The sequence below is a fragment of the Mauremys reevesii genome, linkage group 3, assembly GCF_016161935.1.
Source record: "Mauremys reevesii isolate NIE-2019 linkage group 3, ASM1616193v1, whole genome shotgun sequence".
NCBI lineage: Eukaryota > Metazoa > Chordata > Testudines > Geoemydidae > Mauremys > Mauremys reevesii.
Genome location: NC_052625.1, coordinates 162,331,269 through 162,355,936, shown reverse-complemented (window position 1 = coordinate 162,355,936; position 24,668 = coordinate 162,331,269). Strand labels below are relative to the sequence as shown.

Genomic DNA, 24,668 nt, shown 5'->3' with positions numbered 1-24,668 from the left:
TGTGAGCTGATATTGCTGTGCTTAACAAAAAAAAGGCTTGTTTGTCAAGAAACTAAGGAAGAAGCTGTTTGAAACATTAAAACTGCTAGCTATTTCCCTCTCTCTCAATAATGCAATAAACAGGCCTCCTATGTCCAGGGATTTAAAAAAAAAAGACAAAAACAAGAAGAGGTTTAGTCTAGGAATCTTCAACTACAGCTCATCCCAAAGAACAAGAAAAGATGCACCACTCCACAGTGGAACAGAAACAGACATGCTAGAGGGAGTTGCAAAGTGCTAATCAATGTGAGTGTAACTGACTTACATTGCATGGATGAACCTTAGCATTTCCATTTTCCCTGGTGAGTTGGTTTCAGGCACATACACATAAGGACATCATATGCCATGAACTCACTGAAGGCTGTGGGACATTTTGCTACATTCCCAAGAGCTCTGATTTAACATCTAGAATCATGTTGTCTTTAACATATTAATTCCTGTGCGATTCTCATTTTTCCACTGTGATTTCTCTTCCAGAAGGGCAAGCCTTATATTTCAGGTTAAATAACATATATGCTGACACAGAGGAGGCCTGTTTATTGCATTATTGAGACAGAAGGAAATAGCTAGCAGTTGTAGTGTTTCAAACAGCTTCTTCCCTAGTTTCTTGACAAAGAAGACTTTTTTGCATTAAGCACAGCGGTATCAGGGAATTTTAACACAAGAAAAAAAATCAGTTTTCTTCTAAAGACTAAAGTAGTGGGTGAAAGGGCACAAGAACCCCCCTGCACAATCTTTCTTCCTTAAAGATGTGGTAGCTCAAAAGTGTTTCAGTGGCCAGAGCCACATATTTCATACATCTACAGAGGAGCGAGGACTCGGCGTGCAGGCTCCCCTTCCCTCCCCTGCCTCCTGAACACTGCAAACCAGCTGATTGCCCCGAGCAGGAGGCGGGGCGAGAGGAGGACGGGGGAGCCTGAGCGCCAAGTCCTGGCTCCCCCTTCTCCCTCCTAAACGCCGCAAGCCAGCTGACAGCCCTGGGCAGGAGGGAGAAGGGAGGAGCGAGGATTCAGCACGCCTTCCCCCTCCCTCCCCTGCCTCCTGCCCACGGCAATCAGCTGGCTTGCGGCATTCAGAAGGGAGCAGAGGGAGTGGGGAGGAGCAAGGATGCAGTGTGCGAAGTAAAGGGGGACAAGGTGGGGGGAAGAAGAGGCGGGTCAAGGGTGGGGGTATGTGGGGAAGGGGTGAAGTGGATGGGCCGAGGGTTGAGCCCCCTGACCCCAGCAAAGTCAGTGCCTGTTTGCAAGAACAGCAAGAGGAGCAGCCGGACAATCCATCCTCTTCCACTCTCTGACTCCATCACCTCGATCAAGCTTCATATTCAGCAGTGATGATTGTAGTATTAAATTGTTTCTTTAAAACTGTTTAAAAAACTTATATCTGTATTGAATTGCTTGTTTAAAATTGTTTAAAATGTATATAATGCCTTTTGTCTGGCAAAAAAAAAAAAAATTCCCTGGAACCTAACCCCCCTATTTACATTAATTCTTATGGGGAAATTAGATTCGCTTAACATCGTTTCACTTAAAGTCGCATTTTTCAGGAACATAACTACAGTGTTAAGTGAGGAGTTACTGTAACTTGCCAAAGCCATCCACGGCCTGGCCCTGACTCCGGGCTTTGCTCAGACCCCCTTTGCCCCTCCAACTCCTTCACTGGGGTTGCCAACTTTCTAATGGCAGGAAACTGAACACCCTAGCCCCGCCCCCTGCCCCAAGGCCCCGCCCATTCTCCAAGCCCCACCCCTGCTCATTCCATCCCCCCCTCCCTCCATCGCTCACTTGCTCATTTTCACTGGGCTGGGGCAGGGGGTTGGAGTGTGGGAGGGAGGGAGGGTTCCGGCTGGGGGTGTGGGATATGGGGTGGGGCTGAGGGGTTTGGAGTGTGGGAGGGGGCTCCAGGCTGAGGCAGGGGGTTGGGGTGTGGGAAGGCGTGAGGGCTCCTGCTGGGGGTGAAGGCTGGGGATGAGGGGTTTGGGGTGTAGGAAGGGGCTCAACACTGGGGCCAAGGGGTTCAGAGCGTGGGAGGGGCTCAGGGCTGGGGTAGGGGGCTGGGGTGTGGGAGGGGAGCGGACTCCAGGAGTGGGTTCGGGCTCCGGGCAGCTCTGGCTGGTACAGTTCACAGGGGCTCTGGGCGGTGTTGATGTCAGGTGGCCCCTTAAACAGCAGCCACACTAGCATTGCCATGCCATTTTCCAGACCTCAGAGGCTGCTCTATATGCCATGAATCCTGGACACCTGGCTTGACCAGCGCACCGAGGACAAAAGTTTTTCCTGTTCTCTGGAATCGGGGGGCGGGGGGAGGGACGAGGGGGAGAGAATTCCCTGCAAGTGACACACAAATACATACCTCACTGCTGCCCCTGGCTTGCTGCGTCCCCAGCGTAGCCCAAATCACAGCAGCTTCAGGGAGAGAGCTGCTGCAGGCCTCTTCCTCACCCTCTTCCCTCCCCCCGCCATTTGCAGTGACCACCAGCCGCTCTCCTTCATCCCCCTCAGGCCGGCCGCTGGCTGGGGCCTGCGCACCCAGCTGCTGCCCAACTATGCTCGGACCCGTTCCCGGGGAGAGTGGTCCAACTTTAGCCCCATGCTTCTGCGCAGCTCATTCATCTCTGGGAGGAGTCTGACAAGCCCACAGCCCCTTACCTGCTGGTCGCATCGTCCCAAGATGAGCCCAGCACAGCAGCCTCTGGGGTGTAGGAGCAGGAGTTTATAATTGTACTATGAGAATTAATGTATGGTTTGATTTTATCCTGTCAGCCACCCTTTCTGAATAGCAGAAAGGAATGACAGACCAGAACAATCCTTATGACTGATTGTGGTCACCCTTTTGTTTTAGGATAAGTTATAATGTCTACTATGGTTTCCTATATGTATTACAAATTAGGCACTCTAGTTAAATATACATTTCTTTGTTTTAAGGTTTAGAAAGTAAGAGACAGGATCTTGTATTCTGTCTATGTTAAGGAGATTAGAGGAACATTGAAGGCCTGGGCCCCAATGTAAATTGTTTTGATTATAAGATTTAAGATGGCTTAATTTACAATGCCTTTTCTTGCTCAACATAAAACTGCTGTATACCTTTAACTTAAAAGACTGTTTGTGTGAATGAGGAATGTATGCATCAGGAAAAGATAAGGTGTGAAGGCCATTGTTATAGCCAGATGGTCAAGGAAGGAGTGAAGAGACTTAAATGACATCAGAGAATCATCAACGTATATCCAATATGAAGGGCAGACTGACAAACCTTAGGTGAAGGCTGGCACCCCTAAGGACAATTGATTAAATCGAAACAAAGGACAGGATGACCCTCTCAGTGGTGTATTGGAATGTTTACATCAAAAGATACACCAATTAAGAAGTAACCCAGTCACAAACTGACACAACAAAATCCATAGACTTCAACAGAGAAAAAAGACTAAGAACAGGGTGCTCTGCCATGGGGCTTTGGGTTCGTCTTGCCACACTCCAGGAGCATCGGATCGCGACCGACAGAGCCCTGCTGCCCTCTGTGACCAATCTGGCTGGCCACTAAATTGATCCAGATTCTGGACTGGTAACTATAAACATCAACTGGCGAGACTGCGTGCATGGTGTGTGTGTGAGATTGAAAAGCATATGCTAACTGCTGTATTCTCAATAAATGCGGTGTTTTTGCCTTCTCCTCTATAAAAGTTCCCATGTGCTTTGTATAGCATAACAGGGGAGCAGTGGACTGGGCAGGCCACAATGCCCACTCTGCAAGGAGCCCCCAGGCACCGTGGCAGCTGCTGCCCAGGGTTAACTCTGCCAGCCCCAGCCTGCAGTCGAATGCCTTTCCCAGCCCCTCTTCTGGGATCCATGCCCTGCCCACCGGGGCTCACACCACCCTCAAGCTCCACAGAGAGAGCTGCTGCAGGCCCCTTCCTCATCCCCCCGCCGCCAACCAGACTTTTAACAGCCCGGTCAGCAGTGCTGACTGGAGCTGCCCGGGTCCCTTTTTGACCAGACGTTCCAGGTGAAAACCAGACACCTGGCAACCCTATCCTTCACAGAATATGGAAGGGGTGGGCTGCCCTCTGACCAGCAGTTCCCAAGGGCCTGAAACCTGCAAGACCAAGTCACCAATCTGCAGACAGAACCTCGTACTACAAAGCCAAGCTACACAGTCTGCAACGGAAGCACAGACCCTGCATGAGGAAGTACCCTGCTCACAGGGAGAAGCAGCTACACTAGGTACCTGAGCAAACCAGCATTGCCTGAACAGGCTCCCGCTGTCCCACTGCCCAAACGGCTTTACAGGAACCTTTGGAAATTCCACGGGCTTCTGAATAAATGCAGACTGTCCTTCCAGCTCCACCACAGAATGTACCCCACACACCAGTGGGACTAGCCTTCTCACTGGCTAAGAGCTCAACTGGGCTCCCCCAACACTGGCACAGAGCAGCCCAGTGCTCTCCGACTGGGACACCTTCCTGCAAGCCTTCTTGACCATCTTTGACAACCCACATCACGTCTGCTCCACAGAGGCTGGTGGAAACAAGGAACCTATTTCTGAACCCCTGCCCCCCCAAGCCTAGTAAATTTGTCAATGCCACAATTCATCAAGACCTGAGCTCCCCCATACAGTCCACCCTGAAAGAAGATCCACACATCCAAGGAATCTAATCTATGCCATTAGGGACTAAGATGCTCTGTTCCATGTGGGATGGGGTAACATACTTTGACAAGCACATAGATGTTCCCCCAGGGAGCCCCTAACTGGAGATGCTACAACTGTGCCATGATGCTCCATTGGCAGGTCAGTTTGCCCATTTTTTCTGGTGGCCCCACAAGTGGTCTGAAGTCCAAGCTTACATGGAATCCTGTGAGTGCTGTGCACACAGCAAGATGCTCCAGACTAGACCACTCAACACCTTCATACCCTAGAGACTCCAGCTAGGCTTTGGTCTGCCATCCCCCTAGACTTCACTGTGGAACTCCCAGCATCTGATGGCCACACAATAGTCTTACCTGTTGTGGACAGTCTGACTAAAACAGACCCACTTCATCCCCTGCAACTACCTACCCTCTATCAAGGCTACTGCCAAACTCCTGGAGCTGGCTCATCTTCACAGACTTCCAGAATACACAGTTTCAGACCAAGTCCCGCAGTTTATCTTTCACTTTTGGTACTAAGCATTCTGGTTACTGCATGTCTGCCTCTTGACCTCCACCACATACCACCCCCAAACAAATGAACAAAACTAAAGGCTGAGCCCAGTACTGGAACAATACTTGAGACGTTTCATGAACTATCACCAAGATAACTGCTCCACACTTCTGTATGCAAAATTTTCATATAACAATGCCAACCATATCTCTACAGGTTAGAGCCCATTCTTCAGATTCCACTCTCATTTTCACCTGGCACTACAAGAAACCTCCCCAAACCCAGCCACCACTAACTGGGTCCAACAGAGTCATCCATCTCAGCAGGAGGAGCTCAAGAACCACCCAGAAGAGGTGAAGAAGGCTTACAAGAGGCATGTAGACCATCAGTGTCAGGAAGCTCTGGTGTTCAGAGTAGGCCAGAAGGTAAGGTTCGCCACAAAGCATCTCCAGACCAGTTGACCTTTCCAGAAACTTGGCCACCAGTTCCTGGGACCCTTCCAGATATGCCAACAGATCAACCCAGTTACCTTTAAACTACAGCTTCCCCAGTACCTCAAAATACACCCACTTTTTTATGTTTCCATTCGGTAGCTCTATACTGAGAACACCTTTCCCGACCAAACCACACCCCTGCCTTCACTAGTCAAAATCCAGAGTCATGAGGAGCATGCCATCCTTGATTCCCAACAGACACGCGGTTGCCTGTACTAGCTCATAGACTGGAGGGCTACGGCTTCCCATGTTCATGTCCCTGACCTAGTCAGGATATTCAATAGGACTCACCCCAACAAGCTTAAACAGGCATCACACCAAGAGGGGGACCTGAAGAGGGAGGTGCTGTAAGAACCTCATGAGGATTCCAGGCTGCTAACACTTCTGCATTGCCACCGGATGCTGAGGCTGGGTTCCTGCTGGGGGACCCTGGGAAGCTAGACATTGCAGGAAGTACTGCCCAGTGGGGCCTGAGCAGCCCACTGATTGGCCCATGCTGGTATATTAACCGGGAAGACAGCACAGGGAGTTTTCTCTCTAACAATACAGACTGCCTGCTTGCTCTGCTGCAGAACTTGCTGTGAACCCTAGACTCCAGCTCCTGACTCTGGCTCATCCCCAACTCAACTACTTGTCTCCTGTCTGCAACTCAGCACCTGACCCTGATTTCCTGGCATCCTCACTGAGATTGATCCTGATTCCATTACTTGCCTCCTGTCTGCATGTCTTTGCCTGACCCTGACTTCCTGGTATCTTGACCCACCTCAACTCTGACTCCACTACACATCTTCTGACCACAATTTGGTATCTGACATGTGCACGTAGGCTGCCCAGTGGCTGGCCCTTTCAGTCCACTGTTACTGCCCTTTTCTTTGTTCTCCTAGTGTTGAGAGATTCCTAGTATGCATCATGAATCAGGAGTGAGGGATTCGCTAGCAAACTTGTCGTTTTATAAATTAAACTTGAAATTTTAGTGTTAAAAGTACAGCACGGGAAGGAACGAAAGAAACATTTCAAATGTAACACAGAATGAAAAATACACGAGTAATACATAGCTACTGTGCTAGCTACCCACATCCAACAGGCTAGTCTGGAAAAAATGAAACGCTTCTGTCCAATACTTCCCTTTTGAATGGTTATTGGTGAGGGAGGACCTTCATCATGCTCCAGTCAGCAAATATGGGTGGCCTCTCATAATCCTGCTATGAGTAAAATGGCTAGAAAACTCCCCAGAGATTTAGCAGAAATATGAGGAGTCACCTAATTGTAAGTGACTAGTCTGGGGAGACACTTGGTCTGAAAAGTTGGCTAACTGATAAATCTGAAAATGTAATTGTAAATGGGGAATAATCAAGCGGGTGTGTTTCTCTCCTGCAGGGATTGTTTCTTGGCCCTTTGTTACATGATGTTTTTATTAATGACCTGGAAGAAAAGATAAAATCACTGATAAAATTTGCAAATAACACAAAAATTGGGGGAGTGGTAAATAAAGAAGAAGACAGGTCACTGATACAGAGTGATTTGGATCACTTGGTTTGCTGGGTACAAGCAAACAATATATGTTTTATTATGGTTAAATGTACGCATCTAGGAACAAAGAATGTAGGCCATATTCGCAGGATCGGGGATTCTATCCTGGGAACCAGTGACTCTGAAAAAGATTTTGGGAGGGGATGGATAATCAGCTAAACATGTGCTCCCAGTGTGACACTGAGGCCAAAAGGGCTAATGTGATCCTTGGATGCATAAACAGGGGAATCTCAAGTAGGAGTAAAGAGGTTATTTTACCTCTGTATTTGGCACTGGTCTAACAGCTACTAGGATAATGTGTCCAGTTCTGGTGTCAACAATTCAAGAAGAATGTTGATAATTTGGAGACAGTTTAGAAAAGAGCCCCAAGAATGATTAAAGGAGTAGAAAACATTCCTTATAGTGACAGATTCCAGGAACTCAATCCATTTAGCTTACCAAAGAGAAGAATAAGGAGTGACTTGATTATAATCTATAAGGACCTACACGTGGAACAAATGTTGGATATTGGGCTCCTCAATCCAATAGTTGGAAGTTCCAGATTCAGACTGGAAATAAGGAGCAAATTTTCAACAGTGAGAGTAATTAACCACTGAACAATTTACCAAGAGTGGTGGTAGATTCTCAGTCACCGGCACTTTTTAAATCAAAATTGCATGTTTTTCTAAAAGAGATGTAGAGCTAGAAGAGGAACTGCAGAGTGAAGGTGTGAAGTGGTCCCTGAAGAAGGGAGTTGGGGTTGGATAAGAAGACACAGCTGAAAGTTTTGTTTTTCATTTGGGGAAAGGCAGGTCAGGCCTTGCATCTTCTCCAGCAGCAAGACACACTACCCTAGGGAGGAGGGGCTGTACCCAGCTTAAGGCTGGGTGGTAGATTTGGTTTTTGTGTTTGGTTTTAGGAACTCTCTGTTAATAAAGAAACCAACCCCCAAGAAGGGCTGTGATTGGATGAGCAAGGCCATGTGAAGTTTTGTTTAAGGATCCCTGATGAAGGGGAAAACAGGAGCAGGACACTGCAGAGGCACCTCTGGCCATGAGGCAGTGCTTAGGTGGTAGCCACTGTGTTACAAGGGTCTACCTGTGGCATTAGAAGCTCAGTGTGTGTTATTAACTGGTATGCAATATAACTGAGGTTGTGACTTCATCAAAATTATATATTTCTAGCAAAGTAAACAACAGGATTTACTAGAGGGATGTATTTGACTCTGTAAATACAGCTACAAAACCTGAGAGGGGACTTATAAAACTGCATGTATGGAAAATGAAGTAACAGGGACAGCTGCTAATTATGGGCCAGATTCCTTTCTCCTTACTCAGGCATTGTATCCCTTACCTACAGGGAGCCCTGGGGCTGTATGAACTCATGACGGAGGTCGAAGCATCTCTAGTGCAATCCTCTTTCAACGGGTGGGAGGTGAGGACCTCTGGAGGCTGCTGCTGCAGTGATGCAATGCCAATACTTTAACAAGGACCAACTGAGAGACCCCTCCAGCGTTTCAGTGTGCTGTGGTCAGGCTGCCACACTAGCAGCGTTCCAGAAGAGTGCTACAGGAGGCAAGAAGCCAGCACAGAGACACAGAACTGCCTACTTCTTCCAAAGGAAGGCAAACTTCGTCCTCCCCCATGGGAGCCTTCAGAGGAAACTCCATAAATGAAACCTTGCAAATTTTCCTAGCCTCTATGTGAGATTCTTCACATAAGGAAACCTTCTGACTCTATTCTGTTAATCATTACTATAATTATTATGATAGTGCCCCAAGGATCCAGTCAAAATTAGGGCCCATTGTGGTAGGCACTATACAAACACTATTTACAATCTATCTATACAAGACAGACAAACAAAAATGGACATACAAGATACATAAATATTGTCAATGGTACATAATTTGCAAGTTATTTGCTCAGTGTCACATCTTCTGTACGGGCTATATTCTGAAAGCAAAGGGAAATTCAGGATTTGTCCTCATATAGTTATATATCTGTATATTCCCATCTACAAAATGTTTTTACGCACATGTATGAAAATGTTTTAGTTTTGTCTCTGATTTTGTTTTCCCATCACACTATTCTTTGACTCTTCAACAGTTAATATAAAATAGTTTAAATATCCTGGAGGGGGAAATGTGTCAAATACAATAGAAAAAATATTTTCAAATTGATTCACCCCTCCGAGGATAGGAGACAACCTTTGAATAGGTGAATGCATCCATTTCTCTATTACTGTATGCTTCTGTCTATCCTTGAATGTATTCCCTCCAATCAAATACAAGCCTGTAATTCAGCTTGGAGGCTCTGTGGATTTTTCTCTTCACTCTAGCAGTGTGTATCTTCAGCAGTTTATAAATAACTCTAGAACTCTTGTGATGAATTATAGCACAAGTGTTCAAAGACTATTCATTATTGTTTTTAAGAATATCCAGAATTGTATTTTTAGCTAGTTGTCTTGCAACTAGACTCAGCAGTGGGATGACTGTGATTAAAAATAAATGTTTAAACACAGTAATGACTTCTTTATACGAGTGAAGAAGGCAGCAGTTGTTGGCAAAGGTAATGTACAGATTTGCTGAGGACTCACTGTTTTGGTATAATATGTATTCAGAATACTATAAAGCATTACTTAACATTCCTGTTTGTTTTTTTCTTATGAAAATTTCCATTAGACTTGCTGACCTATTTTTAGCACCAGACACATGTCTTATCTAAATGACAGACTGAATATATATTATGTGACAGTGACTATTCAGTATTCTAAACTGAAAAAAAAAAAAGGGTTTTGAAATCAAAACTTCAAACTGTTACTCAGCGGCTAAAGCTGTGGTTAACATATGCTGCCTTCTTCCATAAACAGGCTCTTAATAAAGGATCAAATCTTTCTTATCTTACTCCTGTGACTAGTTCCATTGGACCTGCACCTGATCCCACTGAACTCAAAACTCCCCATGAATTACAAAACTCCAAAGGATTTGTATGAGACAAGGATCAGGCCTATCAACTTCTTGATAGCACTACTCACTGGCCTCAAATATTTTATGATAGATGGTTCATCATAAATAAATAACAAACAATACTACCCAATGCATTGCTACCTACATGCAGAAATTTCTGGCACCAATACATTTATCCCTACTATGGATTTTGGAGGCTACATGTTCTCTAATTCAGTGGTGGAGAAAACTGGAAAATATTCAGAGAAAAGATTTAAATCTATGGTATTATTTTTGCTCTACATTTGAAAAACATCAAGCTGTAGTGTAGCATTTATCAAAAAGATGGTTTTCCCTTTGCCATACTGCCAACCACACATTCAAAAATCATGAGCCAGCCCCCACAAACATCATCAGTGACCTAAAAATCAGAAGATTTTTAAAACAATAAATTTGGTTTCATTTTATTTGACGTCTTGTTTTCAAGCCTTTGGGATTCATGTTTTCAAGCTTTTCTCCACAACCATGAGAGCTAGATGCTTACTTTTTCAAAAATGAAAGGTGAGATTCTCACATGATCTCATGACTCCAGGAAATGAAGCTATCAGAAAAACCCAAATACCTCATGACTTGGCATAAAATCCCAAGAGCTGGCAACACTACCAAATCAAATTGTAGAATGTCAGGGTTGGAAGGGACCTCCGGAAGTCATCTAGTCCAACTTCCTGCTCAAAGCAAGACCAATCCCCAGACAGATTTTTGCCCTTGATTCCCTAAATGGCCCCCTCAAGAATTGAGCTCATCAGCCTGGGTTTAGCAGGCCAATGCCCAAACCACTGAGCTATCCCTCCCCCCTAAACCTTTAAATGATCGATTTTTAGATGCTTAAATATATGGTTACTGTATCAAATCTAACTTTAAAAATAAGCTAGTATAAAATGGAACTGGCTTGATGGGCCCAATCTTGAAGTATTTACTTAGAGAGAGAACCCAAAACTCCCACTGAATACAGAACCTGATTAAATAAGTGAATGGTTTGTCATTTGGAGTTTTGAATAAATAAATAAGCAATGCCTCTCAATACTTACTTGGGTAAAACTCCCATTGAGCTTTGTTGGCAGTTTTGAGCTTTGTTGGCAGGGACGAAACCCAAAATATTTCCTTCTCTAGCTGCTTCTCTGAAATTTTCTTAAAATATATAGATAGGATAACTGCATCAAGCAAAGCCTGACTTTTGCACTCATGCAACATATACAGACCCTTGGAAATTAGCTGGTCTCTAGTGACCCTGTGAATAGAGGAGGCAATTTACAAGTTTATTCCATTACCAGTTCCAGTGGTGTTTCCCATGTTAAGCACGGGGAGTCAAACTCAAACTGGTAGAAGCTTCAAAATCAAGTGAAATTGTGAAGGGCAACTGCAGTAACAATCACTTTAAAGAACTAGTGTTCCAATAACTATCAAGGCCAAAACAGCCACTCAGGTTCAGTGAAAGTTGCACAACTGAAAATCAGCTTAAATTGGTTGTAAATGAGTGTCAGCAGGGCAGGTGGGGAGAGAGGAATCTGTTGTATCTTACAACTACTCAGATCTTCCAGTTGGTTGCTTTTCCTGCTGCAATCCTTCATTTTAACCCCCTAGAGAGTATATGTCATACCAATTTACCTTCACGAGGACTTGTGCCAATTTACCTCATACTTTGGCCTAATACGTAATTTTTTTCCAACAACAAAAGTCTGAAATATCTGTGTAGTGCTTATAATATACTGCTGAGATATGTGTTTTGAAAAGACTTTCAAAACTTGGAGGTAATTTTACCCCCCAAAAAGAGCACGGTACTCTCATGAAATTTATCAGAACGCAGAATTCAGCATAGGATGAGTTATGGAGTATAAATAACTGTTCAAAGTTAATATCCACCCTTCCATTACCTCATCAGAGATGTGATTATATTGCTTTACAGTGTGCTGTCCTCATTAATTTTTAATTTGGGGATAATGTTTTAGTACTAAAGAGAGCAACGGATTAATAGTGCTCACTAGAGACAATCATAATAGGCATGTACCATGCAAGCTACAGTCCTGACAATGAACTTCAGTACTGATTTGCAACACCCATTTTTCCAAATCTGAGTCTCTCCTGGCAGACTGCCAATCATGCAAAAATTGAAAAAAGTTCTGTGATTATGGTAATCATCATTCTCTAAGGACTACGATTAGACCACCAAAAGCATGTTAATGTCTGACGTAAGTCACATTTGAATGTAGATTTCAGAAGGTGAATAACTAAAGCGTAAACCCATTCTGCTATTTACCACAGATCCTGTCTTTCATCCTCATTTATTAAGGCATATATAGCTATGTTTAATATATAACTGATCACAACTAGAACCATCCAGCCACAGCAGTAGAAAATTATAACCACAGCAGCATGATTTTACAGTCACTTTTGGGGCAAGAAACTACAAACTCCAACTTTCCATATACGATTCTTTGTCTTTTGTCAGATTTTATATGAATTGATATAAAGTCGATAATAATTTTGTGCTATAGTACAAAATGCTAAACTTTGCTAAACTAATGAGAATGCTAAACTTTGTTTTATATGGCATTGCTAATGTTTGTGCAAGGATCCTCATTATACAGTATTTTGTAATTCAGCAATTTTTAATATTCCTTAAAATAAATATTTATTTTCAAACACATTTTTAAATAGTGCAATTTTTTGATGTCACATTAATCAACTTATTTCTCTAAGAATCTGAAATTTAATTCAGTTTACAAAATCTCAGGTCAATTTAATCTGATAAAGAGGAAAAACAGCATTTATACTGACAAACAATGTTGAACAGTAGTGATGGTGATGTTGAATTAGAACGTATATGGAAAGGGGTAAAAAAATACAACTTTTCATATTCCAACTAATGAGAGTCTAGTAAAGTAAAAGTTAGAGGAAATTTTAAAATATGCAGTTTGTGCATGAGGTAGAATGCAAATAGACACAGCAGGGTTAACAAAATAGCATTAAACACTTTACACTGTGGCAGGTTTCAGAGGGGTAGCCATGTTAGTCTGTATCAGCAAAAACAACAAGGTGTCCTTGTGGCACCTAAGGGTATGTCTACACTACCTGCCGGATTGGTGGGTAGCGATCGATCTATTGGGGATTGATTTATCGTGTGTAGTGTAAATGCAATAAATCGATCCCCAATCTCTCTCCCATTGACTGCTGAACTCCAGCTCGGCGAGAGGAAGAAGCAAAATCGACAGGGGAGCCACGGCCATCGATTCAGCGTTGCGAGGATGCAAAGTAAGTAATTTTAATTTGATCTAAGATATGTCGACTTCAGCTACGCTATTCTCGTAGCTGAAGTTGCGTATCTTAGATCGATCCCACCCCAGTGTATACCAGGCCTTAGAGACTAACAATCCCACGAAAGCTTATGCCCAAATAAATTTGTTAGTCTGTAAGGTGCCACAAGGATTCCTTCTTGTTTTGATCTTACACTGTGTATTATTATGATTATTTGTATTACTGTAGTGCTTAAAACCTTCATATTTCCATTGTAACAGAGAAGATAGTAAGTTCATTCAATTGAAACTGAAAAGACGTCTCTCAATTCAGTGTAAGACATTAAAGGAGTTCCTACCCAGTCTCCAGTCTTATCTGGGAGACATACTTTTACATGGAGACCAATCATTTCACTGTGTGGGAAAGAAGCCAGGTGAAAATGTTTATCTTCCAGTGCGACTTGGTTCCTGTTTGAATATAGAACTGATTGTCTTGTCACACTAACAGCAAAGATGAACTTCTATAGTGTAAACAGAAGAGGCCTCCCCTACTAACTACATTCCCCAAATGACCTTCTTTTGAGAAAATGACCCAAGGCCTCCAAAAGCACTGAAGGGTATGTCTAAGCTAAAGCCACTGCAGAGGCATACCTACAGCACTGCAGCAGTGCCATTGTAGCATGGTAGTGTAGAGGCTTCCTACATCGACAGAAGGGGTTTTCCCGTCAACATAATTAATCCACCTCTCCAAGAGGCGATAGCTAGGTTGACAGAAGAATTCTTCTGTTGACCTAGCTGCATCTACACGGGGGTAGGTCAGCCTAACTACAGCACTCAGGGTGCTATACTTTTCACAGCCCGGAGTGATAAAGCTAGGTCAAGCTAATTTTTAAGTGTAGACCAGGCCTATATGAATTAGAAATCCAAGTCTCATGAAAAAGAGACCTAGGCGCTTCTGAAAAGCGGGGGCAGGGGATGTAAACACCAAAATAGGTCTGTCCATGCAAAACTCTTCCTGGGGCTCCAAACCAACCAGTACCTTCAGACGTGAGTATGAATCTATGTCTACTGTTTCTTTAAATCTGTAGCAGGAAGCCAGGCAGGAGAGGAACTAGGGAAGATTCTAGGCAGAAGCCTTACAGTGAAGCACAGAGAGAGTAGCTTTAGGGATAATACTATTTTCCTTATTCTAAAAAAGTTCCTTGTTTGTGCAAATTGGCATCAACTGGGGTATGGGGGAGTGCTTGCTCAACATTCCCTAGGCCACAGAGCCAGAAGGGCCATGGCCTGACCACTTTTAAACAGTAGTCACACACTAAATCAGTACAGCTACTGTTGGAATAATCTGGAGCATTGCTGCGGCTGCATGGACACAGCACCACTGAAATGTGACCTCACTGTCCCTTTGTACAAATGGAAGGGGCAGGCAGGTCTAATTTCCATGAGCAGTGGTGCGCTCTGATGAACAAGGTTGCAAGACCACTCAAATTTGGCCTGACCGCCCCTCTTATCCAGATGGAAGGGTAGCTGGGCCAACTGGAGTTCCAACCTAGCATGCGGGGAGTCTGTTCCTGTAAAGCAGAGAACAGGGGACTCTGCTGAGAACTCAGCTGCTGGCAGCACTGGCTGATGCACCGTGTGGATAAAAGAGAGGGGAAACTCTCTGTCCAGGTTCCCTATGTGGAGGTGGGCCAGAAACAGAATTTCCTTCTCTCCTGCAAGATATATCTGAATTGGTGCCCGCAGGCTAGAGGAAACCAACTCTTTCTGAATTTCATTACCATTAAAACAGGAGAGCTGGGAGACCCTTGACCTATTAATATACAATTATGGTGTCTGAAAATAAAATTTTGTCAAGTCTTATTCCTGACTTGAAGTACTGATCCTCAGCTTCAACCGAGTTTTCAAGTGAAGCAAGCAGCTCTGAAACAGCAAGTCAGCAAAACACAGGTGACTGCTGACAATACAGCAAAGAAATGGAAGCTCTGTTAGGTCAATATGTACCAGCCATGCATATCTCCATATTGCCTGCATCAACTGTTTTTTATGTATTTACCTATCATTCTTATTACAGGCACCTAAAACAAAGAATGCTCTTATTGAAGTAAGTAATTGCTTTAGTGATGATTAAATAGGCCAAATAATATTAATGAATATCAATTAATATTAAATGAAGCACTAGCATGCTCTGTGAAAGGCTTCAGTGAAAAATAGGGATTTTCGTGCAAAATAAAAAGTGCACAAGTGATTTTATATAAAGACTTTAACAATTTGTACTCATGTAAGAGAACTTCTTCTGACCTTGAAATTGCGTGCTAAATAAATTACCTCGGAGCGACAGTGATGAGTTCTCATTACAGCATCTGGAAGGAAAAGAGAAAGACATAGATAGGACTGCGTCTCCCTCAGTTTCCAATTCACTTAAGGAGTTTGATTTCAGTGCTTGTTGTTTTATGCAGATTCTTTAGTGAGATCTGAGTCTCCATGCCCAACTTGCAGCAGCCTCAGGCGTTTATATTTAATTCATCTGCTAGAAGTGGATGGTGAAGTTCTGGTGTACTTGAGAAATCAGGGGGTTCGAGTCCCTTACTTTACTCCCACCAGCTGAGATTTCGTTAAGGGATGGGTGGAGACTAGGCTGCCGCAGTCCTGAACTCAGCTTGAATTCTCTAAAGCCTTTGCCTTAATAAACTGAGGCTAAGGAGCTCTATTCGGTCGTTTTAGAAACAAAATCCAAGGCAGAAAACGAGCCCACCTGGGAAGGGAGAGGGGGATTTATTTGTATTTAAAGAGACTAGATTCCTCCTGCCTTGGAAAGGAAGGCACCGCATCTCTTACCTCGGCTCCTTGAGCGCCCTGAAAGGACGGATTTGATAGGATGCCTCCCTTTCTGGAGCTTGCGGTGCCAGCAGCAGAAGAATAAAATCGTAGCAATGGTCCCCAGCAGGAGCATGAGCAAGAAGAGGGCACATTGGATGCTGTAGGGTCGCAGCAAAACCAGGAACGCGGCGGCGATCATGGTTCCAGTGCGTGTGTGCGGGGCTGAGCGCGGAGCAGCCGGGAGAGGAACGCCGGGCAGGCTTCTTATCGAGGCCGCGGGAGCAGCATGATTCCCGGTCCGTGCGCTCCTGAAATCAGGATCCGGAATGGCTGCAGCAGACACACACCGCGCTGCTGCGATGTGCTAGTGAGTTAGTGGGGAGAGGACTTCAGTCCATGACTCAGCAGACGGGAAGGAGGCGGCAGCAGCAACGGGGATTTTTCCGCCGGCTTGTACACAGCTGAGAGCAGCGAGCGAGCGAGGCGGTGCAGATGGATCAGCAGCACCCAGCTGCAGTCCTGCCCTGGAACATGGAGGGGCCCCCCCGCTTGAGCTGATCTTGCAGCATTGCACCGTGCTGTGCACCTCCAGCTCCTGCATCACAGAAATGCCCCGTTTTAATGCTGCTGCTGCTGACACCGAGGCGATGGCTGCCCATCGGTTGGCAATTTACAGCAGGGGCGGGAGGAGGAGGAGGAAGGGGGCTGAATCCCAAACTTTGCTCCTGCTGCCTCTGGCTGCTCATCAAGGGGATTTTGTTTTTTTGGTTTGGACTTGGCTGGCTGGTGGCTGATGACATCACACGAGTTGCAGCTGCTGCAGAGGGGAGAGCGAAGATGGCTGCGGTGAGGTACAGTAAGGAATGAAGAGGAGGTGCCAGGAGCAGTTTCTCCCAGGAGCCGGGCAGAGAGGGCTGCACGGTGTGGGGGCAGTGTCCGGAGTAGGGGAGCACCGCGAGCGGAACAAACCCAGGCGTGCGTGGAGAGAGAAGCAGCAGCCAGACAAAGCATCTGCCCGCAGGCTGCTTCCTTCCCTCTGGAGCTGAAGATCTTTCCTCTTGCGGCTTCGGAAGAGGAGACAAGACGCTGGGAAGCAGAACCACAAGCAAGAAAGTAACACGGTGAAGTAGCGTATCGCCCTTCTTTCCTCTCCCCCCTTCGCTCCGCGAAAGCATTGCCTGCGCCAGGCAAGTCCGCTACTAGTGCTTGTCTCCCACTCTCTGCTTTCGGCGCGCGTTAAAAGAAGTTCCTTTTGTTAGGGGCAGATTTATCTTGGTGTCACCCTAAAGCAAACAGAAAAATAGCTTGTCTGCACGTGCCCTCTCTGTGATTGCAGGTTTCAAGAGTGTTGGTGGGTGAGCTGCAGTCCCAAGAACTTTTATTTGTGTTCAGAGTCAGTTCCGTTTTAAGCAAATGTTGGGGGGAGAAGGGAGAGCCTCACTAAGGGTCTGGGATTCCTTTCACTGCTACAAGGTTTGCTGTGCTGTGTACCCTTTAAATGGCAAATACAGGGACACAAGTCAAAACCGGTTTCCTGGAAGATCTATAACGATATACAAGGAATTGAAAACATATTTTAAATGAATAATTGATATGTCTATTACTGCATTTTGATACCTCATCTTTTGCAGGGAGGTTTATTTCTGTTGCCTGGTTTAATGCAATAACTGACTGAAGAGATTGTGTAGCTGTCCGTCACACAGAATACTGGTTTTTATTTTATTAAATACATGCAGCGTATATTGTAAAACAAGTATAATTTACATAGTTCGCTAAAACATTTTATATATTAAAGCCTGTTGGGAAGTTCCCTGGTGCTGTGGGGTGCTGCAGCAAAAGCAATATCAGAATACTATATATGCTGGCTTCCTGCAGTAAACTGCAATATGCTGCAGCAAATGTCACCTCTAGTGATCTTCATTGCACACTATGTTGGGATGAAGAAACCAAATGGATCCTATATACTGTTAATGTATATAACAACTATGTTTCAGGATTTGTAACTGAAGGCATAATACTTTAAGAATTATCTTTCAGAAATTATGCACAAATACAATACAAATCTCTTATTACATTGTAAAAATACACAGTGAAAAAATACATGTACATTTTGGTAATATTATGCAATAATATTTACCAGTATAATCCTAAAAAGTTAGGATTCATTGGTAAAGAAAATAGTGATCATTTTATGTGGCTTACACACACAATTCAGAGAAATATTTTACAAACTTTTTATTAATAATCAAATGCACTTTATATACATCAAATTGCAGTGCTCTTTATGCTTTTATATAACAAAAGCTGTGGATACAAATGTGTGCCTAGATTTAAAATACACTACGAGACAATCTAAGTTTAGAGAGAGAAACCTAATTGTGATTCCTTGAGTAAGTATGGGTATGGAATTCGGCCTATTTATCACTAAATTGTTGTATAACTCCTTAGTAGACTCTTAAGATTGTGGAAATCCATTTTTAGTTGATCTAGGGTTTTTTTCTGGATTCAAACTGATGGTAGGTGGCGTGTCTAACCCAGAAAAAGAATAGTGCTGGTGTTTTTTTAGTTATGAGATATTTCATCCCAGATTTTTAATAATGTGATAGAATTATTCTGTAATATTACATTATAAATAGAAAGTTTAACTGCATAGGGTACAGGCATTATAGTACATTCTTCATTATCTGGAAATAACAGATGCGATCAGTTTGCATTGCAGCATGATGCTACAGTGAAATGTTTCCTGATACCGCAGTACACTGCAGTAACGCTGTATTAATGCAGATTACTTGGAGATTATTAAAAAGGTTCATGTTGCCTCACTTGAACATGAGCACACTGCCTTACTGCTATGTCTTTTTGCACTATGTTGCTGTCACAAAAAAACTTTTCAACACCTTTCACTCTGTATTGATTTATTATAAGATCTTGGGAGATCCTAGGAAGTGTACTGTAACAATGATCACACAATGCATTGCTGTGAATAAGGGCCATGGAACATAAGTATTTTCTCATTATCTCTGGATAGAAATGGGTAGAAGGCATTTGGCTGCAAGTAAATCTGTAATATTGGCTCATTTAGAAGGCAAAAGCTATATTTTTTTTACTAAGGGTTATTGTACAATCCTCACATTAGGATATTATTTTGCCAAAGAGACATGATGAATTTCATTACATCTACTTCTCTTTTGCATTTGAAAAATGAAAAAGAGAATACAGTTTATTTCAAGAAATATTTGCACAAATGTCAGATAGGGATGGCTGTCGGCTTCTGAGCCCCAGCAAACTGGGCCATTCCCCTCATTTACATTAGCCTCTGCTCTGCCTCTGTCAATATCTATATTACATCATTATTCTGTTTTTGCTAAGCATTTTCCTTTTCTGTACAGGAGTTAAAACATTATTCCCATTATTTATTATGGTCAATAAGAATTACCGTAAGTCATTGAAGGGATTTCACTTAAAAAAAATTGAAACAAGGTTATTAGTTATTTGGAAAATATACACACAGGAAATAAAATGATATCTGAAAGATAAAAAGAAAATATTTATTTGTACAGCAGCTTTTATACAAACTTCTTCCCAAAAATGCTTTGCAGAGAGGTAATCTTAATTCTATTACAGAGTATTATAATCGGCTAGGAGAAGAGAGGCAGAAATAAAGGGAGGAAGTAAAAAGAGAAAAGCTGTACTTTCAGGTGAGATTTGACATCAAAGAGAGAGTGCTTGACGTGACGGGATACTGAAAGTTGTTTCAGAGCAGGAGATGCAGGGTAGGGTCTCCAGGACCAACTATAGCAACGGTGTGTGGAATGACAGAGGCCCGTGCTGAGGGGGCAGGGACGAGGAGTACTGAGAAACAAGTTCCTTGAGAGAGGCTAAAGCAAATCTGTGGAGGGCTTTATGAACAAGGAAACAATTTTGAATTGGAATGAATGGAGAGAAGAGCTGGTGTTTTAGGATGCGCATTATGTGGCTGCATTTCTTTATATGTATATTAGCTAATTTCACACAGCTGGTTTCAGGGGCGGCTCCAGGCCCCAGCATGCCAAGCGCATGCTTGGGACGGCATGCCGCGGGGGGCGCTCTGCCGGTCGCCGGGAGGGCAGCAGGCAGGCCGCCTTTGGCGGCGTGCCTGCAGCAGGTCCGCTGGTCCTGCGGCTGGTCCCACGGGAGGTCCATCGCAGCCGCGGAACCAGCAGACCCTCCACAGGCACGCCTGAAGGAGGTACACCTGAGCCGCGGGACCGGCGACCGGCAGAGTGCCCCCCTGCAGCATACCGCCGTGCTTGGGGTGGCAAAATGTCTAGAGCCGCCCCTGGCTGGTTTATCCCTTTGCAAAAGAAAAACGGGAAAAAAGTTGCATGGGAAGATTGTGCCTTTAAATACAGCCCTGAGCATGGGATGCTGTGGCACGATTCCTTCCGTACATCCTCCTGCCTCCAGACATGTAGTAATTTGCTGCTGACCTAAACAGCTGTAATTTATTACTCCCCTCCACATGCACACTTCCCCCTCCCCCATCCTTCTGCTGGTTGGGCAGTAGTTGCTGGCAAGTTGGGGTAAACCAAGTTTCCACTCTTTTCCCTGCCCTCTCGGGCCCACGTGTGGGCCTGTAAGTCCAAGTCACAGTCTAGCCCATGTTCCTTGATAATTTATACACAGATGAAGGGATGCGTGCACCTGCAAAGACCATCACAGAGCTAGATCGATGAGAGATAAGGGCACTCAGCATTTCCCAGGAGGCACTTAGCATCTTACAGGGATGTATATTTCAGTTTACAGTAACAAGACTCCCTGCAAAAAAAAGTCACATAATTGGCTGCTCTGGTGACCTGGATGTACGAAACTGATTAAGAAGATATGTTTAAGATTGCTGTAAACCTGAGTAAGTGAAAAAGTACAACCCTTTTCCTTCATAAATATTACAATATGTCTTGGGTACTGTGACTTTATTGGTTGTATAGTAAGTCTCTGGGGGAGTGTTTAGGGTTTTATTTCAAAAGACCTAATAAAAATGTTTTATCCAGCATTACACTGCCAAAAATTGAAATTCCCTGAGCTCTGATTATTCAACTTTTTTTCTGAACAGATAAGAAATAAAAATAGAAAGCCTGAAATGTAATTTATTATCAGAAGCGGGAAACATTAACATACCCTCAACTATACTATATCCTGTGTAAAAGACTCCTTACCTGGTAGAATGATTATCTAATAATTTAAATAAAATCTCATTTGTTTCTTCTAGAAAACCTGAAGTCACAAATAAAAAAGGAAAGTGCTATCCTGTGTGGATTTTTCCAACATTCACATTGCTGAATAATGGGCATCATTATGCTTTTGTCCTCAACATTTTAAAAATTACGCTATTTGAAACTATAGGTTCAAATCTCAGCAGGGTCACCTCAACACTTCATTCTTCCAAGACAGTTAAATTGAGGGTTCAGTGCAGTGTTTTTATATGTTTAAAGAGCACATTATTTAACCAATCAATCATTAAGTACCGTATATACTCATTCATAAGCTGAATATTTTTGGTAAAAAAGTGACACATCAAAGAGAGGGGTCGGCTTATAAATGGGTCTACACCAAAATTTGATGATTTTAAACTCTATGGAATCATTTAATTGAATATCTAATACATTGTCGTTTTGTTTACCTGGAGCTTCTGCAGGCACGAAGCCCCTCAGCTCCCTGTGGCTGCGGTTCACCATTCCCAGCCAATGGGAGCTACTTCCCGCAGCAACCATTGGCTGGGAACGGTGAACCGTGGCCACAGGGAGCTGAAGGGCTCCATGCCTGCAGATGCTCCAACTAAACAAAACATCCTGACCCACCAGCAGCTTACCCTGACAGCCGGGAGCCAAAGTTTGCCAACCCCTGAACCATGGGGTCGGCTTATGAAAGGGTCATACAGTTTTTGCTATTTTTACCTAACCATTTTGGGGCGTCAGCTTATAACAAATGGGCTAATGAACGAGTACATACGGTAACTCTCTGACATCCCTGTGAAGTAGGTAAATAAGTATTGCTAGCCTCAGTTTACAGACAGAGAAGCTAAAGCAAAGAGGTTATGTGAATTGCCCCAGGCTACATAATCTGAACACCATACATTTGCTCATCTCTCCAGACCACTACGCGTCTGGAAAACCAACAGTACAATGCGTAGGCCTTCCAGATGACACTTTAAAAAACAGGGTAGCTTTTCAGACAAGTGGCCTTGTGTTGCAAGTTCCATTTGCTCATATCAAACTTGTACCAAAATTTTTATGCCCACAATTCAGTTGTTGGTGCAGATCTGAAAGGCAGCACCTCTAACAACCTGATCATGGGTGCAAATCAGATAAGGTGCATTTATACAGTTGTGCACCCACAATTCATTTTGTGGCTGCAAAAATGCTGGTACAAGTTGAGCTTCCACACAGGGAGGCTGGTCTAAGCCCTGCAGAAAATATACCACTAAAGATACTATGTTGTTTTTTCATTAGAGTAGTTGTGTGTGTTTGTGTCCTTGGTTAAAATTTGTCCATTCTATACATTATTGTGCTATGTTCATTTGTCACAGTTGTCTGCCCCAAGGCAACTGCATTTCAGAAGTACCATCTGTATGTAATAGTAAATTGCTTTGGGATCCTTTGGCATTAAAGGAGTTACATACAGCAAATATAAAATAGTATGTATACCATTTTATTGATTTAATGAGGTATATTAGAAAAGGATTTTTAATTGTTAGGCAGGAATGGCAGGGTTTAAAGATGTAGTCACTATAGTGAGGGGAGTGTGGTCCTCTTGCAAAATTCCTGAAATGCAGATGACACTGATAATGCTCATTAAGCTAAGCCCACAGCATGGAATAATGCCTCCCCAATATCTGTAAATGTGGAAGTTTGTCAGTTACTGTGACATGCTACTAAGTAGGCAGCTGATAAGAGAAAAGTGATTTCAACACACAGGAGGCTTCAAGAGACTGAGTGACAACATGCTCGTAGCTGATCACCTTCATAAGGAAACTCGAGTATTTCTTGATGACAGTATCAGGGTTGCCATTTACTGAGCCACCCCCTCATAACCAGGAGTGCGTCTACCATGCCCTGCTAAGAATTCCTCCCCTTTGAGGCTCTCCCATAACATTTCCACCAAACACTCTCACAGGCCCTTTTGACCAAGCTTCAGCCTCCAGGCTCTTCTGGTCAGGCTTGTATTCCTTTGTCATGTTCCCAATACACTAAACCAAAATTGAAAACAACAACATAGCAATTAGCCGGCTGGTCTTGAGCTCTGTCTTCCAGGAGGGGAAGCTCTGTCTTCCAGGGTATCCCTTCCATAGCTTACTGGCAGGCCTCCTGCCTCTAGCAGTCTCACAGAAGCCCCTTTCACTGTAGCCTGCCCTCCCACACTCCGACTTCTTCCTTGTTGCAACTTCCTGCTGCTCTTATAATGGAACCTGATCCAACCCATGTGTGACTCCTTCGTAATCAGGGTTGACTAGGCCTAGGCCCTCCAGCCCTTACAGGCTAGCCACCATGTTACACTCCCCACTCCAACCCCATTAAAGCCTTGCCAGGGCAAATTCTACCTGAAGAAAACTTCCCCTTCCTCCTGCAATGTATGTGTGTCACCAGCCACGTGAATGCATTGTCCAGGCTCTCTCCCCTTCCGGTTTGCTCACCATAATACACAGGCAATCTCTTTTTTTCTAGGATCTCCTGAAGCTCCTCAACTAACTGCTCCCATGTCCCCTGAGAGTTTGAACTATCCACACCTTCCTTGTTTCCCCAACCCCCACCATTTCGGTGCCTACCAGCTCCCCACAGGATGCTGTCTGAGTCCCAACATCAACCCCCTGGATCACAGTTTGGGCTCCCACTTTTCCATTAACCCAGCACCTGCTTCCCAGGACTCTTCTCTGTCTGGGGCATACCTAACTAACTGTTGCATCTGTCACAAACCCTTTCTCCTTAGGTGATCTGGCCTTAAACTCTCCTGTACCTATAGGGTAAGCCAGAACCCCTTTGTTTTACTGTCTCTTTTCAGATACATGGGGTTTATAAAATCCAGCTAACAAATTTTACTGACATTTGCCGGACTGTCCTGGGTACTATGTCCCATTTTTGACAAGATTCATTCTGCCTTGCACTCCTCGGGCTGACATCCCACATCGCCATGGTCCCAGACTTCAAAAGAGTAAGCATTCTGTTTATGACCTTCTATTCCACATGGAAAATACACCTCGGAAGGGCTCTTCTGCCTCCCCGGAGGAGACGGTCTCTTAGGAGGGGACCCCAGCCTCCCTACATGGCTAAAACATACTCCCCTCAAAGTCACTTTACACAAGAGGACAGTTCCTCTGACAGTGTCCCAATTTCCATCACTGAAAACACATTACTTGGGTCTATTTACCATTCCCTGTGGAATTGCTACCAATCAGCAAGAGCAGATGAG

At 44.0% G+C, this 24,668-nt stretch overlaps 2 protein-coding genes across 8 annotated transcripts in view; one reads left to right on the top strand and one right to left on the bottom strand.

Moving 5' to 3' along the window:
* DST (dystonin) overlaps positions 1-16,454 on the bottom strand; it is a 436,076-nt gene extending 419,622 nt beyond the window's left edge. For both annotated transcript variants that reach the window (XM_039528295.1, XM_039528296.1), the window contains exons 1-2: positions 16,245-16,454; positions 15,735-15,769 (exon numbers count right to left, since the gene is read on the bottom strand). In XM_039528295.1, coding sequence (XP_039384229.1) covers positions 15,735-15,769; positions 16,245-16,425 — 216 coding nt within the window. In that variant the 5' untranslated portion in view covers positions 16,426-16,454. The remainder of the gene's footprint in view (positions 1-15,734; positions 15,770-16,244) is intronic.
* A 762-nt stretch (positions 16,455-17,216) lies between these two features.
* BEND6 (BEN domain containing 6) overlaps positions 17,217-24,668 on the top strand; it is a 36,676-nt gene continuing 29,224 nt past the window's right edge. For 5 of the 6 annotated variants that reach the window (XM_039528310.1, XM_039528316.1, XM_039528313.1 and 2 more), the window contains exon 1: positions 17,217-17,352. The gene's annotated coding sequence lies outside the window, so the exon portion shown is untranslated. The remainder of the gene's footprint in view (positions 17,353-24,668) is intronic. The other variant, XM_039528312.1, reaches the window with a different exon arrangement.